The 17,928-nt window shown below is 38.6% G+C and overlaps 2 protein-coding genes across 9 annotated transcripts in view; both read left to right on the top strand.

Moving 5' to 3' along the window:
- Positions 1 to 1,962, top strand: part of cacna2d4a (calcium channel, voltage-dependent, alpha 2/delta subunit 4a) — a 78,747-nt gene extending 76,785 nt beyond the window's left edge. For all 4 annotated transcript variants that reach the window (XM_068586242.1, XM_068586243.1, XM_068586245.1 and 1 more), the window contains 2 exons: positions 4 to 81; positions 215 to 1,962. In XM_068586242.1, coding sequence (XP_068442343.1) covers positions 4 to 81; positions 215 to 304 — 168 coding nt within the window. In that variant the 3' untranslated portion in view covers positions 305 to 1,962. The remainder of the gene's footprint in view (positions 1 to 3; positions 82 to 214) is intronic.
- Positions 1,963 to 2,812: 850 nt separating this feature from the next.
- Positions 2,813 to 16,304, top strand: cpsf6 (cleavage and polyadenylation specific factor 6). 5 transcript variants are annotated; one of them, XM_068586246.1, is made up of 11 exons: positions 2,813 to 2,936; positions 4,621 to 4,830; positions 5,121 to 5,224; positions 5,351 to 5,496; positions 5,856 to 6,032; positions 7,354 to 7,461; positions 8,575 to 9,070; positions 9,319 to 9,434; positions 9,531 to 9,684; positions 9,959 to 10,181; positions 15,714 to 16,304. In XM_068586246.1, the coding sequence occupies exons 1-10, from the start codon at positions 2,877 to 2,879 to the stop codon at positions 10,167 to 10,169; spliced, it is 1,782 nt and encodes a 593-aa protein (XP_068442347.1). In that variant the 5' UTR covers positions 2,813 to 2,876; the 3' UTR covers positions 10,170 to 10,181; positions 15,714 to 16,304. The 5 variants fall into 5 exon arrangements, with proteins under 5 accessions (XP_068442347.1, XP_068442350.1, XP_068442349.1 ...); XM_068586249.1 differs by having other exon boundaries at positions 9,983 to 10,181; XM_068586248.1 differs by having other exon boundaries at positions 5,351 to 5,490.
- Positions 16,305 to 17,928: the final 1,624 nt, after the last annotated feature.

A 17,928-nucleotide genomic window follows, 5' to 3' on the forward strand; every position in this document is an offset into this window, starting at 1 on the left:
AACGCTTCAGTTAAGTGTGACAGAATGAGGTCCCAGAAGATTCGGCGGCGGCCCGAGTCCTGCCACGCCTACCACGCTCAGGTCAGCTTCCAATGGTTCAAGTCGTTAAGGTTTCCACTGTCTTACTGGCTCTGTGCACCAAATAATATATGATCCAGGTCATACAATATGCTTCAATATGTGCTGTCGTACTTTCTGTTTTTTCCCTGTATAGGAGAACGCCAATGACTGTGGAGGAGCTTCTGTTATATCGCTCTCTGCCTCTCTCTTCCTGATCTCCTGCTTCTTGACGCTTGTTTCCTGATGATGGACAACTTTGCTAATGTAACCATTTGCATATAAAGGAGGAGATTTAAATGACTCAAGAGATGTGTTTGGACAATGGACACCTCAAGTGGATTTTTTTTTTAACTAATGTTGCACATTTTGCTCATTTGCTTATGGCAAGTCTCCAAGGATGGACCTATGATGTCGTTTTTGAGCAGGTGTTAGCTAACGCCTGGCAATTATTATATTTGAACAAAAAACTGCAAGGAAGGCAAGTTAATGGGCTGTTGTTGCCATGGATACTTTTCCTTTAGTTGCTTTCTTCATACACCACTTTGCATCTCAAAATGAAAAGGGACGAAAGAGATGCGGGTGGTGGCTATGACGTCCATTGATAAAAGAGGGTTATGAGTCACAAGATGCATAAAAAAAAATCCAGGGGGGGAAATGTGTTTATCATTTCCCAAATCCCACTGAACTTAAAATTGCAAACACACATGCATATTATATATGCAGCTGCAAGCATGCAATACTTTGTCACCCTGAGTGCTTCATCTACTGTTTATATGCTTTTTTAAACATTGAATGAGAGAAGGGCTGCAACAATATATGGTTAACATTGTTGCGTAACATCATTTTTTGCTGAAAGTCGTGTTTTCCAAGGCTCTTTGCAATATTTGTTCTTCTGAATCTTCTGCAAGTCTCAAAGGGGGATGTCTCGGTGGCAAGAAAGCAATAGAGTTGATCAAAAATGTAATAAAGATAATCTTAAAATCAGAAGAAATTTAATTTTTGAGTTTTTACTTGGGCTGCATCCCACAAATATTAGATTTGTGACATATCTTCTTTTTTCTTTTTTTTTTTAAGTCTGCCTTTCTGTCCTTATCAGCTGTGTCTTTCTATGTGTGTGTACATACTCTATGTAATTATGCTTGGCCATCACTGTGGAAACTGGGACTCTCACAGGATGTAGATCTACAATCCAATTGAATAACACAATGATTTCCAACCGTTTTCATTTATTTTTGTGGATTTAAAAAACAAAATGACATGGTTTAAAAGAAAATCTAATACAACATAATACCCAACAAAAGATGTAACACCAAAACATGTTGTTTTTTCTTTGAAATTCATTTTTATTGAGGTGACTATGAATTTCCTAGACTGTAATTACTTCGGCCTCAGGGTTATGTAACTGCTATTTATTACTTGGCATAAATAACAGATTGTATAAATGAATAATGAAAGATGCCCCATAATTGCCATGTAAATTAGCAGTGCAAATCTAATTGAATCGGGTATTTTTTGTAATTGCTTGTGTTTCATATTTTGAACTTCAGCATTTCATTGTATTTTGGGCTGTGAGTGTCCCTGTAGCTTTTTTTAATAGTATTTCTGAATCATCCTACAAAGCATGTTTTACGTTGAGCTTACTATGATGACATTGCCTGAGCGTTTGCCTGTTTATGTCATAGTCTCAGATACATATTGTTTGTGAGTGCATCATTAAGGTATGTTGTTTCTTGCTGAGATTATCTGAGTAATTCTATTCATTTGTCTCATTTTTGTTTGTAATTTCCACTGTACAATATTATGTATATTGTCTGGTTGACATGTGACCAAGTTGTATGTTGACTGACTGAAGTCATGATTTGAACATCTGAATTAAATTATCCATATGGTTTTTGTACTGTATTTGTTGTGAGTGTTCTGTTTTGTTTGTCAGTGATTCATTGCATTTCACACATAAAGATACTAACAACAATATAAACTAAACAGAATCAGTCGAGGAATTACTAACACTCACAAAGATGTGTAGATCATAAATATATCAGAAATCAAGGTGATCTAATTTCTGACATCTTTGATCTTGAATTTACTAAAGAAGTAGATTACAGCCCAATAACATTTGTCAATTAACAATAACACCTTACATTGTTCAATAATGTAATCTATTTAAAATGCAATTCATAATTAAACTCCTGCACTCCCTGTAAATAAAAAAGTGTAACATAAAGTACTTGAATTTATGTGTATTGCACCAATAACAGGAATACCACAATGGTTTGAAATCATACAGTATCTACCACTGTAGACTGTAATAGACTAATAACTCGTTGGGAGGATCACCTAGTATAGAAACCTATAGTTTCAGATATCTGTAATCAGTGACCCATCCTTCATCTTGGCTCCTTGACAGGATGTCAGCAGAATGCATGTAAACAATAGGCAAACATATTTATGTTAGGAATTTTTAAAAAAAGATGCAAAGTTATAGGCTTGATTAAAAATAAATGTAGGTCTAAGATGCGAGAAACAGAGTCAACATGTTACTACTAATTCGGCCATATTTGAGATAAATACAATTTTCCAATTTTTATTTAAAAAAAACACGAGAAATTAAATGGTATGCCATATATGTTGGTAAAATTGCCTCAGTAATACAATAAACACCACTGCTTGTTGGACTTGTATCGCGTTATATGGTCTACAGGCGGTAATGACTGAAGTCCACCAGCAGAGGCGCTCGTTGCCCCTCTCTGTCTCATTGTTTTGCGGCTCAGCGTCGCTCTGCACCGCCGGGCGGAGACAGCGACGGGTCAGAGGAAATGGCGGACGGTGTGGATCACATCGATATCTACGCCGACGTAGAGGAGGAATTCAATCAGGTAATAAATCCGCTATTAATTCCATGCACTATGACTAATGGTGTTATTTCCCTGTATGTTTACGTCCCCCGTCGTTGTTCGTATTTTTTCGGAGAACAGTGTGTTTCACTGGGCCGACGAGTTTCCCTCGCGCGCAGGCCCCCGTTCACCATGATGCAAACCCGCTTCCTGGGGCATATTATTCGGCTCGAAATGTTGCATTTGCGACCTTCTTCGACATTTAAGACCGCGCATGATGCAAGCAGTAATGGCCCTGCACGGTGCACATTGAAACGTGTGTGTTGGTCAAAGCAAAAAGCAACAACGTGTATTGTTCAGAGCTCACCGTTTGAGGCCTGTGGCGGGTTATCGAGCATAACAAACGTAGTTTCGCTAGCTCGCTCGCGTTAGCTGCTTTACCAAGAAAATCGTGTTTACCATGTTTATTTTAAAGACACTTGTGTATTCAGTTAATTCCAGCAGATTTTTAAGTGACACAGATGTAATTATGGTTGTGTATGAAACGATTATTGTATGCATTAGAAACGTGTTTTGATAAATGTAACTAACGTTGTGGATTGTTAGCTTCTCACTGTTAGCTTAATGTGAAGTTAAGCGTGTAACGTTGTGAGTCGATGTTTTCTTTCTTCACACACGCCCCTTTCCCCAAATATACAGATCTGTGACGCAGATAATTTTATCATAATAATAAACATTACGATGCTACGTTATCTGCACCAACATCGTCCCCCACAGTGTAGGTAGGGCGTCTGTTTATGGACAGAAAAAGGTCAATTAAACCTGCGCCTACCTATAAACAACGTATGCCCTGACATGACCTTAGCAATCATCAGCTTCAGCATTACTATAAATACATTTACACAGCTCTCGTTTCTCCAATAACCTGTTTGTTGGGCATTCAGTTGACGTCAATGAAATGTACATTGTTATTTGCATTGTTTGCATATCTGATAACATGACACTATGTGTGGAAGTATTTACTTTTTTAAGCACTTAAGAGCTCTTTGGTGCCTTTAACAAGATACACTGACTCAGATTTAGTTTACCGTGATTAAGTTAATCAGAATGATATCTTTAAAAATAGGTTTACCAAACAGTTTGGCAGTAGGAAGTTCCTGCCCACTCAGGGATTACCTCTGTACACAATGTAAACAAGTACTTTGACAAGGTCGAGTATTTAAGATTTGTTTGTATGAGCAGTAAACTTCACTACACCAATACTCGTATTAGTAAGAAACAATCATTGTCTTTATATCTATAAGCTGTACACGGTCAGCATTAAGAGCACACAAGTGACTTCGTGAATAAAGCTGAAACAATAACATAGTACAAATATATACACTCCTACATATTTGGTTTTAAAGTACACGTAGCAAAATCTCAAGCATTTTTTTGACACTGCAGCATGGGTACCGTGTAGTACATGCAGATGAGTGGCAAACACCTTCCCTCAATTCTGCAAAGCACAGAGCTGCCACAGCTCACCAGCTCAGAACACATTGGCAAAGGCAGCAGACTTTTAAAATTCATTGGACTTTCTTAGGAAGGGGGCAGACTTAATGGCTTTGAGTGTATTTAACAGCTCCAAGGACAAAAGATTACATTTTATAAGTGCTGATTATATATTGAGTGTTCTGAAAGTGTCACTCGTGATTGACTGAACTGTTAATGTCATGCTCAACAGGAATCTGACTACCCAGTCCACGACCAGATCGACCTGTATGACGATGTAATATCCCCATCAGCCAACAATGGCGATGCTCCAGAAGACCGCGACTACCTGGACACGCTGCCTACAGCAGGTGGCTCAGAGGGAGGAAAGAGTGCCCCACCCAACGTGGTTTACACCTACACAGGCAAAAGGATTGCCCTGTACATAGGAAACCTCACATGGGTGAGTATCTGATAATTCTGCTCAGGCTATGTAGACATATAAGATAATCCTTTATTAGATGAGAAAATTGCAGGATTACAGCAGCAGACACAAGTGCTCACAAGAGACACATAGTAAAATAAAAACACTAACAAATCCAAAAAATATTTCTGAGTATGAATCAATAGTATTTTCTTTAAAGTAAATACATTTAAGACAGGCCTGTAAACAAGTTATTGCTGCCATCTCAAATGTTGACCCACTCTGCAGTTGGTACAAATATACTGACGATGCCTTCTTCTGTTACGCAGTGGACGACAGACGAGGACCTGACGGATGCTATCCGTTCGGTAGGCATCACAGATGTGCTGGAGATCAAGTTCTTTGAAAACAGAGCCAATGGCCAGTCAAAAGGGTGAGGTTATTATCTGTTTTTGACATGATCAAACAAAATTATAGCCTGTTAATAAATAAAGATTACCCTTGATTTATTTATTTTGCATGATTCTGATTGTGTTTATTCTCTACATTCATCTGACAGGTTTGCGCTGGTGTGTGTCGGCTCAGAAGCATCATCGAGAAAATTAATGGAGCTGCTGTCGAAGAGGGAGCTCCATGGCCAGAATCCCATCGTCACGGCGTGCAACAAGCAGTCCCTCAGCCAGTTCGAGATGCAGTCACGTAAGAGTAAGTAGGATAGATACACGTTTGGGATCTTTAAATTTTTAAAGCATTAAATTAATTTAACTTGCATGCTTGTTACCTTGCTAGTTTTAAAAGGTCATGTAAAAGATATTTGTAAAGATAAAAATATATAAACTTCATGTGCAGTAACATGCACAGTACATATACTGTGTATATGTATAGACAGATATGTGTGATAAGTGTATATATATGTTTATATAAAAATATATATGTATCTATTTACACTTGTCACACATATTCAATTATTGATCCCATCGTGTTTAAATGTGTACATTTATTTTCTGTTGGTTATTAAGTTGAAAACTGAGTTACAAATGATTTAGTCTTTTTATACTTCTCAGGTACCCAGTCAGGGCAGATGTCTGGGGAAGGTAAAGCTGGTCCTCCTGGTGCTGGTCTTCGTGGGGGTTTCCCCATGGGTCGAGGTAGAGGCAGGTTCCCTGGACCACCCGGTCCCGGTGGAGACAGGTTCCCTGGACCACCCGGCGGGCCTGGGGGGCCGCCACCGCACTTCCCTGGTTAGTTTGGGAACAAGTGTTTGTGCCAGTATGGTTGGGCTAAAGCCGCTCTCAGTTCACTCCGTTGAAAGATAATATTTAATTCCTGCAGAAATCGAAGAAAGGGTTGGTGCTTGTAAGTAGTTAAGAACAGTTTATGATATAGCAGGTCTAATTTTAAACTATACATATCTAAAGAACACCAAACCCTTTGACTTTACTATATTGATTTGTAGTGGTTGGAGATTGGATATATTATTAGACCAAATTGCTAGTTGTCACCTCAACACCATTAGGTATTTTAACAATTATCTTTACCTAATCTAGGAATGGGAAATCACAAAGTTATTGGGCCGTGTGAAATGTTACTTTGGTCTTACGATATCAAACACGGTGAGTTCGTGGTAGAGAAGATGATTGCGTCGTGATCATGTCTCACCAGGAGAACCTGCTGAATTCTCTCGTGGAAACGGATACAACACATTTCCAGTTGATGCAAATTCATGGATAGATGTATTGGAAATATATCCACATCATGAGTCACACAGTTATCTCTGTGATCTGTCATGTGTATGGATCAGTTTATTGGGAATCACTGCTAGAGGTGCTCTATCACCTGTTGAGCATTAATTAATCAGTGCATTGATTCCTAATTTAGACCTGGTGCTGTTAAAAGATCATTCATATTTCATTAGTTTTACTTTTCAGGCTTTTGGCATTCATATGGTGATTTTTATAATGTTTGTTTTACAATATAGCATTGCAACAGATTAAAATAATCACCATAGTGTGACAAATGTAAAATTCGGCTTTCCGCCTGGCTGTGCTGCTCTGTAAGCACAGTCCAGGCTTTGCTCCTACTCCCACCGCATGGAACCAAGACTAGTCTATTGTAACGTGTGTTTCTTGTGAGCAATCTTTCATCCATTAAATCTGCCTTGGCAGGGCTTTGTCTTTGCATGTTTCCCCTCCCCATTTGGTTTGTTCTTTCGTTCACCTGCAGTTGAACAAATAATCCTTTCCTGGCTGCAATTTTCTGCTTACTGACAATCTCGAACACCATTGCTTGAGAAGCAGTTTGCTCAAAGCTTTACATGGCAAGCTGCCAGCCTTAAATTCCTTGCAAATCTTGGATTGCCCGCCTCATACACAGCTGCCAGCGCTTCTCTTTTTTTATCCTCCCATTTTTGCGTCTTTTCTTCTTCATCCCACTTTATTTTCACATCTCTTTTTCCGTTTATTGGCTGATGCCCCGTGCTGCTGAGCTGTGACAGGCCTTCAGTTAGTAGGGGGAAGTTTATGAAGGGAAGAGTTGTGATTGGTTTGCTTTCTTCCCCATTAGGCCCGGGCATGAGACCAGATCTGATTAGGCACCAAGATGGCCCTCTGATGGATATGAGTTTCAATCCCTTCCCGCCGGGGGGCAGGAACGGGAACTGGCGTGGCAGAGGTGAAACACCTCGATTGATCTGATTGAATTTATCGATCACCTTTTTATCCTAACCCTCAGCTGTTTATTGGTGGGAGTTATATCATTAAAACACATTGTTTTACTCTCTTAATCCCTTAATATACACATTCCTCAAAATACTAAAAGCTGTAAATAAGGCCAGGATAACGGTGTGCAAACTAAAATATTTTAGAGATTTAAACCTTTCGTAAATAAGTGCTTTTGAGCTCAGTTACTTCAGATCAAAAAATTCACAATTGATTCTATAAGCATCCATAACTAAAGAAACAAGTTGTCTACGGTCGTCCTGCATTTTATCTATCAAATTCATACTAGAATTAGCCTAGACCAAACTCAACTTCTTTTTCATGCTTCTAGTGAGAATATATACAGGATTTCTGTTCCTGTTTTGCTCCTTTGGCCTCTAAGGCTGTTTACTGGCTCAATTGTAAAGACTTCCCTTTTTAAACGTGTAGCTGCACGAGAAAGGAAAATATATCTGAAGCCATGTAGTTTTTATTTGCCTTAAATTATATCTCACGAGTGGCCTTTGCATGGAGATAATCGTTCTGCTCAGGCAGTACATGCAGTATCTGAAATATGCATGTGCTTGTCCCGCTGAAGTCCTGGGGGGTTTTATAGGAACGCTCCCTCTCAATTAAGTGTTTAGGAAAAAGAACATTGAATGCAGAGTCTCTGGTTTGAAAAAGAAGGCCTGCTTGAAACAATTTGCTTCGGTGTATCATCTGTTTTGTTTCCTTCTGTTTTCATTTGCAGCATTCCTTTTTTAATGATGTGCCCCTTTTGACATTTGTTGTTCCCTGTAGCCATGGCTTGCTCTTTTTCTGTCTGTGTTATTGTCCTTGCTTTGAACTCGTCTTTTTGATGGAAATCATGTAAAATACTGGCTACTACTGGATATCAAAATTAGAGCTTGACAAGCCAAAATGTGCGTTCAAGTTTTAAACCAGTAGTACCAGTCTACCACACCATTTCCCCTTGATACTAATGTTGGTGAGAACTACCTCCTGTAACATAAACAAAAGATAAAGTGTTCACTGGATGTTACTTTGTCTCATGCTCTTCTGTTTTGTCCCTTGTGTTTTCTTTTAGGTGGAATGCAGGGTCCTCCACGTCCTCCTCTTGGTCCACCTGGTCCCCCTGGTCCACCAGGACCTCCACTTCCTGGCCAGGGCCTCCCCCCTCCCCTTTCTGGGCCTCCAAATCGAGGCGATAGGCCTCCTCCCCCTGTTCTATTCCCTGGTCAGTTTGGCCAGCCTCCAATGGGACCCCTGCCCCCAGGGCCACCTCCTCCAGGTTACGGCCCTCCTCCTGGCCCTCCACCCCCTCAGCAGGGCCCGCCACCCCCGGGGCCCTTCCCACTACGTCCCCCAGGCCCTCTTGGGCCCCCCATGGCTTTGGCGCCACCTCCACACATGCCAGGTCCCCCACCGGGTGGACCACCACCAGCACCCCATGTCAACCCTGCATTCTTCCCCCCACCTGGCAACAACAACATGCCCCCCAATGACAACCGAGGCCCCCCTGGACCAAACGACCCGTACGGACGCCCACCACCATATGAAAGAGACTACGGTCCTGGAGGCCGGTAAGAATGAGGGCTGGAAGTGGAACAATTATTGTGCATAAATTCTAGATGTGCACAGTAAATTGCTGATTTACACTTACATTTGTGTTAGTGCTTATCTTTTTATTGCACTTTTTGCAGCTTTAATGACACATTGGCACGTTTACCAGCACATTGTTGTTACAGATTATCTTTTATTGTAAAGATAAACGCGTCTTTTGTAACTCAACACGTGGGTTGACCTTTTTTATTTTTGTGTGTATTTATAGTGAGATGGAGGCGTCACGGACCCCTCTGAGCGAGGCAGAGTTTGAGGAGATCATGAACAGGAACAGAGCTATCTCCTCCAGTGCCATATCTAGAGCAGTGTCTGATGCCAGTGCAGGTAACTCATCAGAATGTCTGTGTGCACAAATTGAATGCCAACAAGACTAACACGGAGAGCCTTTTAAAACCTTATGCAACCCTGTGTTCTCTTTAGCGGACTATGGCAGTGCTATAGAGACCTTGGTGACAGCTATCAGCCTGATTAAGCAGTCCAAAGTGTCAGCAGATGACCGCTGTAAGGTCCTCATCAGTTCCCTGCAGGACTGTCTTCACGGCATTGAGTCAAAAAGCTACGGTTCCGCTTCCAGGTAAGATTCAATTTTGTGGAGTAGTCATTAAATGTGACATGTTTCTCTAAAAGCTAAAAAAAAAAGACACATTGAACTACTTGTGAGATTGCTTATCTTGAGAATATTTTTGATGTAGCACAGTTTGAAGAAAGTGTCAGTTAACCAGATTTGAGTTGTGGACTATTTCTTGCATGTATTTACTGCATTTCTGACTGTATCTAAACAATTTCTTTCAATTGGGAATCGGCCCTGGAACATTTGGTATTTGAAACTTTGAACCCCTTGTACACAGTCCAATGATGCTTGTCCATGCCAGGCGAGAACGTTCCAGGGAACGGGACCACAGTCGCTCCAGAGAAAAGAGCCGACGTCACAAGTCCCGCAGTCGTGACAGGCATGAGGACTATTACCGAGAACGCAGCCGCGAGCGGGACCGCCATCGTGAGCGGGACCGGGACCGAGACCGGGAGAGAGAGAGGGAAAGAGAGTACCGACACCGCTAGACGAGAAGGGAGGTGGGTACCACATTTCCGGTGTTATTTACTTCTGTCATAAGCTCTCTTCTGTCTTCTTCATCACGACACTTTTTAGACCAAGATCGAGGCAGAAGATGCGTTTACTTTGAGTGCTCACTTCCTCTCTTCATTGGATTAAAGACTTCAGTTTAGTTTAGGATTTTCTGTGCCTATAACCTATTTGGCCAAAATATAATCTACAGAAGATGTTGTGTGTAAACACCCAGGAGACCAAATTATTAAGGACATGTTTCCATTGTCCTCATACAGTCAGTTATAGGCCATGAAAGGCTTTTGAACAATTTAAAAACTCTAAATAATATACAGTAGAGAATGCCACTTAAATATCCCTATGAGTATGTGAGGAAGTAGACCAGGAGAGACGAGGTAAGCAATGGAAGAAAAAATTCAGTCCTTTGGTTTCAGGTAGGTATAAGGTAAGTCTGCTTTTCTTAAAATGTCCTAATTAGTCATCACAGTTGTGTGTGTGTTTGTGTGGTCTTTCAGACCATATGTGTAACACACACTTGCTGTATTTCCCATGCTACATTGCACAAAGGGGTTTGTAAGAGTTGTATCAATGCTGTGGTTCGCCCCAAATCAGAAAATACACTGATAATTACTGGCAATTGACTATGTGGATGTATTGTTACTTTTTGGTCTACATGCCTCTGAGGCTGACAATGTGCAAAATGTGTTTGTCACTTTTTTGTATTCTGCCAAATAAAATAGAAAAAGTATAATGAATTCAGTTAGTATTGCAAGAAAACCCTATTGCTTGTACATATTTTGCTGGGTTGAGTGCACTTTTGCACTAGTTCTGCCGTTCAGAGACTCCTTAGATCAGCTTTTACTAATCTGAACATCAGTTTGGCTCCTAAAAAGTAAAATTCATCATTTTGTTTATTTACCAGCAGCTTTGGCCAGTGGACCAAAAATATATATTTTTTCTGCCTTGAATATGAAAATTCAATACTTAATTGCCATTTCATTATATGTGAGTTTAATTGAAGTGTATTGTGGCTTGGTTTGTCAGTGTGCTTGTAAACATAGTCAAAGTATTCCCCAATAATTTTTTACAATTCTAAATAACGGAGAGCATTTTGTGTGGTCTGTTCAAATTGGATTGTATTTTTAGAAAAAAAACAAAAATATTACACTGTTCAACTTGTCGATAGATCAATCTACACTTTTGTAAATGTTCCATTCAGTCATGTTGTATACGTATTACCATTTTAGTTGAAACGTTGAATATATCTATATATAATTGTCATGAAAAGATGAACATTGATTCATCAAACAGTGTTTATAACTGCTGATTTTTGGACACATATCTTGACAATGTTATTGTGCCATATTTGCGTGTCAGTATTTTGCCTGACATTTTACTTTTGTCAAGTTGAATGTTTTGTAGCCGAGAATTACTCACTTTTGAACCATTGTACCTCAATTTAAGAAGTTGAGGTGAAGTAGGAAAAAACAAACAATACATTTTTTGTTCTGACAACAAAGATCGTAATGCCCTTAATACACATAATGTTATGAAGCAAAAAACTAATTTGATGTTCTGCTTGACTTGATCATTGAAATTATTTGTAATGTGCTGATTGTCAGAATTGGTTTACGTCCAGGATCAGTGCATGATTAATTGTAGTATCTTACAGATGTCATTGGCAAGAGTAATTTACATGTACACATTGAACAATAAATTAAAAGCTCGAACCAGAAAGATGTTTTCAGACCCCAAGTTTTTTTGAAGAAAATCTGAATTTTGTCAATAATATCCAAGGTATACAACAATCTTTTTTGCTACTACATGACTATGCTAATTGTTATTTGACATTCACTAATACATAGTATACATTTATATCTGTTTTTTTATGTGACTTGTATGTACAGATGATTCCCACTTAGCCCGCAGTGTTGATTTAAAAGATATATATCGTCATAGGTTGGCAGGAGATCATGAAAGTATTTTGGCTCATAGCGTTATATGTTTTTTGCTGGCTTTTTGGATGTTGAGTCATGTTCTGGATGCGTTGTAGTTGAAACTATACAACACCAGCTTGTGCACAACACATTTTAATACCACATTGCAAATGGTTTGAGGTAAATATCTTGTGAGGCTAATTGTCCGGCGTGGTGTTGGTTTCCATGCGTTACTCGCGTGTTAAACATGATAACTTGTGTAAAGTCTTGGAACTGCAGTTGAAATATCTGGTTTGATCGATTTTTGTGTCGTTCTCATGTCCTTCCCTGCCAAAGCACCCAAGATGTTTGTGGTGTTGTGTATGAACCAGTCCTTCTAGAGCAGTCCAGTAGGTTACATGGACCTACAGCAGCCTTGTACAGTTGGGCATCACCCCAAATAATATTTCCCATATTTTTGCATTAGCTTTCAAACATGACCTACTTTCACTCTTGAGACCATGTCTAAATATAAAGACTATACACTCATATTTTATACATGCACTATCATATATTTCTCTCACATTTAGAAATATTAACTGGGGTGGTTTGCTTGTGGAGTTCTTGAAAAGCAGGCAAAACTCAGACTAAAGGATTTGATCTTATGTTACACCTAAATGTCCATCTCCCAACCAGTTTTTACTGAAGTAAGACTTTATGTCCACTGGGAAACTCTTCACAAAACATTACTCTTTTCATCAAAGAGTATATTATTCCCAAATTGTGTCCACTCAAATCTCAGCATAAGCACATTTTCAGTAGCAACAGCTAAATGTAAAAAGCTGTTGTGCTGCATTTCAATAAGAGCATTGCAACAGCAATCACTGCAATTATCACATTGAACACATGTTGTCTGTTAGATAAGAGATCCCCAGTGGGCACAGGGCCTTAGAACTTTTGGTAACTTGTAAATGCCAAAAATGCATTTGTTGAGGATATTTTCAACTAAATGTTTGCATTCAGTCTGATATCTTGGAGCATGGTCATTAGGGGGGGGAAATAGCATTAATGTTTTTATTCCTGATGGTAGTTTGGCTACTTGTTGTGTCGACAGACATGCTTTAAAGCTCTTGTATCTGTTCATATTGCCATGAGGGAATTGTACACTGTTTGCAACGGGCTGAAATGACTTTTTATGCTATCTCATCAGTCTGTCTGTAGGTGCATGCTCAGGGTCACGGGCCTGATGCCTTTGCTCATGTTGAACCAGGGTCAAACAGTCGTATGTACATGTCAATAAGCATTCATGCTCATTTAAATGACAGGGAGGATATATGCATTACACCTGAATACACATGACTCTGAGATGGGCTATGTTTGTATAAAATAATTACATTTTTACTTGTTTTTAGTTCTCAGGTTATTATTCAGCAAGTCTGCTTTTTTTAAATACCAGAAGCCATCTATATGTTTTTATATACATGTAATAAAAATGAAATCTGAATATTTAAATGGTAGATATAAACTGTTTGGCTGTTTGGAATGTTTTGTAACTGATAACTAAGTTAAATGTCTGAGAGTTCATGGACTGGTCGACCCTGGTTTGACTGTAACAGCAGAGACGCTGCTGCATATTTTTATAGTTTCAATAAACTAGGATATTCTATAATAAACATAGGTTCAAAAGCATATTTTGTATTATGGCAAATGACTTGTTAGTCTGATATCTGATCTGTAATTTGACTGACAAAAGTTCAGCTTTGCCCTTACCCACTTGTACTGGATGTTAAAGTCCCTTATGAATGATAGTGTGACAAGGGGTTCCATTGAGTCTGACTACTGTGTTGTGTACAATATTGTTATTGTCGGTTTAACTGTTTTTGTCTGTAGCCATGCACCATGTCAAATCTTTTCGACAGCAAAAACGTATCAAGTTTCAATATGCATTTGATTCTCTGAGTCGTGTGAAATCGTCTGTACCCATTTGACATGCCTGTAAGTGAGGCCTTTTGGTGCAGATACCAGATGCAATTCAGCCTGTAAATCCAAACCTTGCATCACCAAGGCTTAATTAATTCAATTTAAAATAACTAGAATACCTAACACACTTGAAATAACATTCTGTATCAGAATTGTTGTCATTTCATCAGATAAATGTAATATTTCTGTAAAGGGGTGCTTTAATGTGTTCAAAAATGTAATCAAGTTGGTGGACCATCGTTGACTAAGTGTTCACTGCTTCTGTATTTTATACTAAAGATAAACAAGCTGCCTCCAGTTTCTCGTCGCTTGTATGCTCAATCATAAATACAAAATATTGCAGCTTCATAGCTGGCATAATGTTTACTAGGCTGTGGGGATATACTAATTTATATTGACAGATGTATTTCCTGTTAAATGGATTTGAAAAAAAATATATATATTTATTTCAACCTAAATAACTGGGCAGTTGTAGCCATCTAATTAGATGCCTCTTTGTAGTTTATGTTTTTATCTATGGCTTTTTTGTCTTGAAGTCTATATTGCTGAATTTCCTGAAAATGCACTGTTTCTATGTAACATGTTAGTTTTTAGGATCTGTATCTAAAGCTCACCATTACTAGTTGGAAGTAAAATGTAAATGTAAAACAAATAAAAGTAGCTATTGCAAATTTAATTTTTAGTCAAGTTATTAAAATATAACTCCTAATGAACCATAAACATCTACCAGATTGTAGTTTTTTAAGAATAAATCAGAACACTGATCAGTGAGAAATTACCAACTTACCAAGAAATTTCTCATTTTTTTTGCAAGCCACACATAACAGAAACAACACTACATCGTGCAGAACTGATCCAAAGCCAGGTGCACACTGTTTGACTTGAGACTCAAGTCACTTTTACACATTTAGAAGATTCCCAGAATATCTTTACCCATATAATTTTGCCTCTGTCAGTCCCTCAATTTCAAACTCAGCAACCACTGTTTTGTGACAACTGTGTCACAAAAAGGTTCAAATTCACTGTCCCAAGTCTTCAGATAAACTATAGTTTATATATATTTACATGGATGTCAATTATTGTGTAACGTGCAAGCATCTACACTAATTATATACAGTAATTCTGTCACACTCATTTAAACTATTTAAAATCTGTGTCTTAAAAACAGTGACGTGCATTTAGGCAAATACTCACCTGCATATTGTATTATTTTTCTGTTGTGTGTGTGTGTGTGTGTGTGTATATCGATATATAGAGTTGCTTCTTGGATATTTCCTGTTCAAGTTTGCATGAGATGTGTGTGTCTGTGCCAGGGTTGGGTGCAATACACAGTCAACTGAGCATTCAGAGAAACTGAAGTCCTCACAGGATTATTCTGCCAGTTACATGACACTTTTTTTTCTTTTCTTTTTTTTAGACCTTTTAAAGTTTTCCTGACCATATGAACCTTTTATCACAGTAACATGTCCAGTAAATGGATTTGGTAGAACTCCGTCCCTGTGGCTCAAAGTGATGGTGAATTGAGCGCGGCCCTGGTGTGCACCGTGTCTGTAGTCTAGAGGTTTAATGATGAGGGGGGGAGAGAGTGTTCACTGTTGGGCTGCCTCCAAACCAAACTCCACCCTTCGTTTTGACACCTTTCAGCTAACGAGGATCAAGGATGGATGGAAGAAAAGGGAGGAAGACTTTCAGTGCGCCACCACCTCCCCACCCTGCATGACCGGACAGGATCACCACCACCACCTCTTCCTCCATCTCTCCTTTCTTGTTCTCCACCCATCCTTCTCTCTGTCTGTTCATCCTGTCTGCCTGAATAAGCGCAGTGGATGGAAGACCCTGACCTGTGTAAGGCTTATGTTATCCCAACATCTATACTCATGGTAACTAAAGACGAAAGAAAAGAAACTTTCCAAGCAGTTCTTTTATTTTTATGATGTTTTATTTGACATGACGATGACTACGTGTGATGCTTTTTTTTTGCAAAGAAACAATAAAATGGCCCACACACTCCCTAATTAGAAGACACAAACATTACATCCTATTTTTTTTTTCCTTGGCTCGCTGTACTGTGTACATTCAGTTTAGAGATCAGTTTTTATAGGGTACATGTTTGATGTGTTCTCCCCGCCCCTCATTCTCATTTCTTCCTTTTGTTAGAATGTTTGTAAATGTCTCTCTGCTTTTGATTAAAAACTAGATGGTGTTGTAATAAAAAATGTTTACTGAGGTACTCGATGCATTTGGTGAATTCCTCTACGTTTGGCTCATTTATATTAAATGTGTATTTTAGATTGTTTTTCATATGTGCGTTAAGATTTTGTTTATTTTTTTGCTATATTAGCGAGCAGCTTTATGGTTTAAAAAAAATAACAGTATTTTTGTTATATTGTGTTTTATTCAAATGGATCAAACTTTTACACGGTAAGATAATTGAATGTACTTTTTTGCAATGTGCATTGATGAAAGGATATGTCAACCTTGAACAAGTTGAAGGTCAACATGTACATGCAGCAATTTTTGGGCGGCTTTATAGTTAAGCCAAAAGAATAGAGCGTTTTCTCGTGTGTAACGCACTGAATAGCAATGACCAAGAACCTTCCAATCCAAAGTGTTTGTCTTTGTTTTGTTAATGTGAAATCTATTCATTCTTGTATTTAGTTATCCATGTTAATTTAAGCTGCCATTGTAGTTCAAACTTGCATGGAAAGTGGTCATCATTTATATTTTTTATTCATCCCGTTTGGTAATTTGCCATTTAAAGAAAATTGACTTTTTTTCCTCCTGTTTGCTACACCTAACCTGTTTCTGTATGTTCGTGTTGCACACTTCTACTCTGTCACAGCATAGACAATATTTCAACACAACATACGGAACAAATTCAGTGAAACTGGTTCTTCATATGCAATTTGTTTAATATGTGATGTGCACCATAACACGTCTTTTATTTCACCGACTGCCATGTTCATGTCTCGCTTTTTTTTTCTTTAAAAACAAACAGATTTTTAAGAGCTTTGGGATACAGAGCGTTTAATTTGGAGTATTTAATATGATCATTTTGGTAAATAATCACTTAAATGTCTGTTTTTCTGATATCTGATATTTTCAATTACAAAATATATTGGTCTTAAATGTCCTAATATTTGACCCTTTGATCAAAAACCCAGACCAATGATTACATTTACGTATTTACATGAAACAGTGTTTTCTAAAGCGCTTTGATATTGGAGGGTATTTGTTTACATGTAAGTGGATGGATTTTCTTTTGGTTTTTCTTCGTCACCTCGTTCAAAATCCATGACCATCTCCTAAAATATGACGTGTTCAGAAGTGTGTTTGTAAAGATTGTGGACCTTATCCGCCATCGAGTTGCCGTAATGGCTCCACAAATTGCTCTGAACTTTGAAAAGCTGTTAATCAGACTGAAGGTATCCAAAGGTATTTAAACCCTACAGATGCTCCTGTTGTGTTATTTTTAACCATATAGTGTTATATATTCAAGGATATTAATCCAGTTGCTCCCATAACTTTGTAAACTTTGTAAAAGAGTAATGAAGCATTGTAAATTGGCTTTTTGTACAAAGAACAATGTGAAAAGGTGAAACATTGTGCACTGATGGAAGGAAGGGAATTTTTTTTACTGTGTTAAATGTGTTCAAAACATGCCAGAGTGACACCTCTTTGCCTCTTCAGTTGCACCTTTTAAAGGCTTCATGCCGTAGCACGTTTTAGGTACAGCGACTTTTGTGATCTGAACAAACTCCCAGACCAGTGCCACTCAATGTCTTCCTAATCTGAGGTCTAATCAGCGAGGATAAGAACATGTCTGTGCCGGGCTTTCAGTAACAATGCAACAATGGCC

Source organism: Clinocottus analis, unplaced genomic scaffold, assembly GCF_023055335.1.
Source record: "Clinocottus analis isolate CAN_PGR_092001 unplaced genomic scaffold, fCliAna1.0.p SCAF_20, whole genome shotgun sequence".
NCBI classification, from domain to species: domain Eukaryota; kingdom Metazoa; phylum Chordata; class Actinopteri; order Perciformes; family Cottidae; genus Clinocottus; species Clinocottus analis.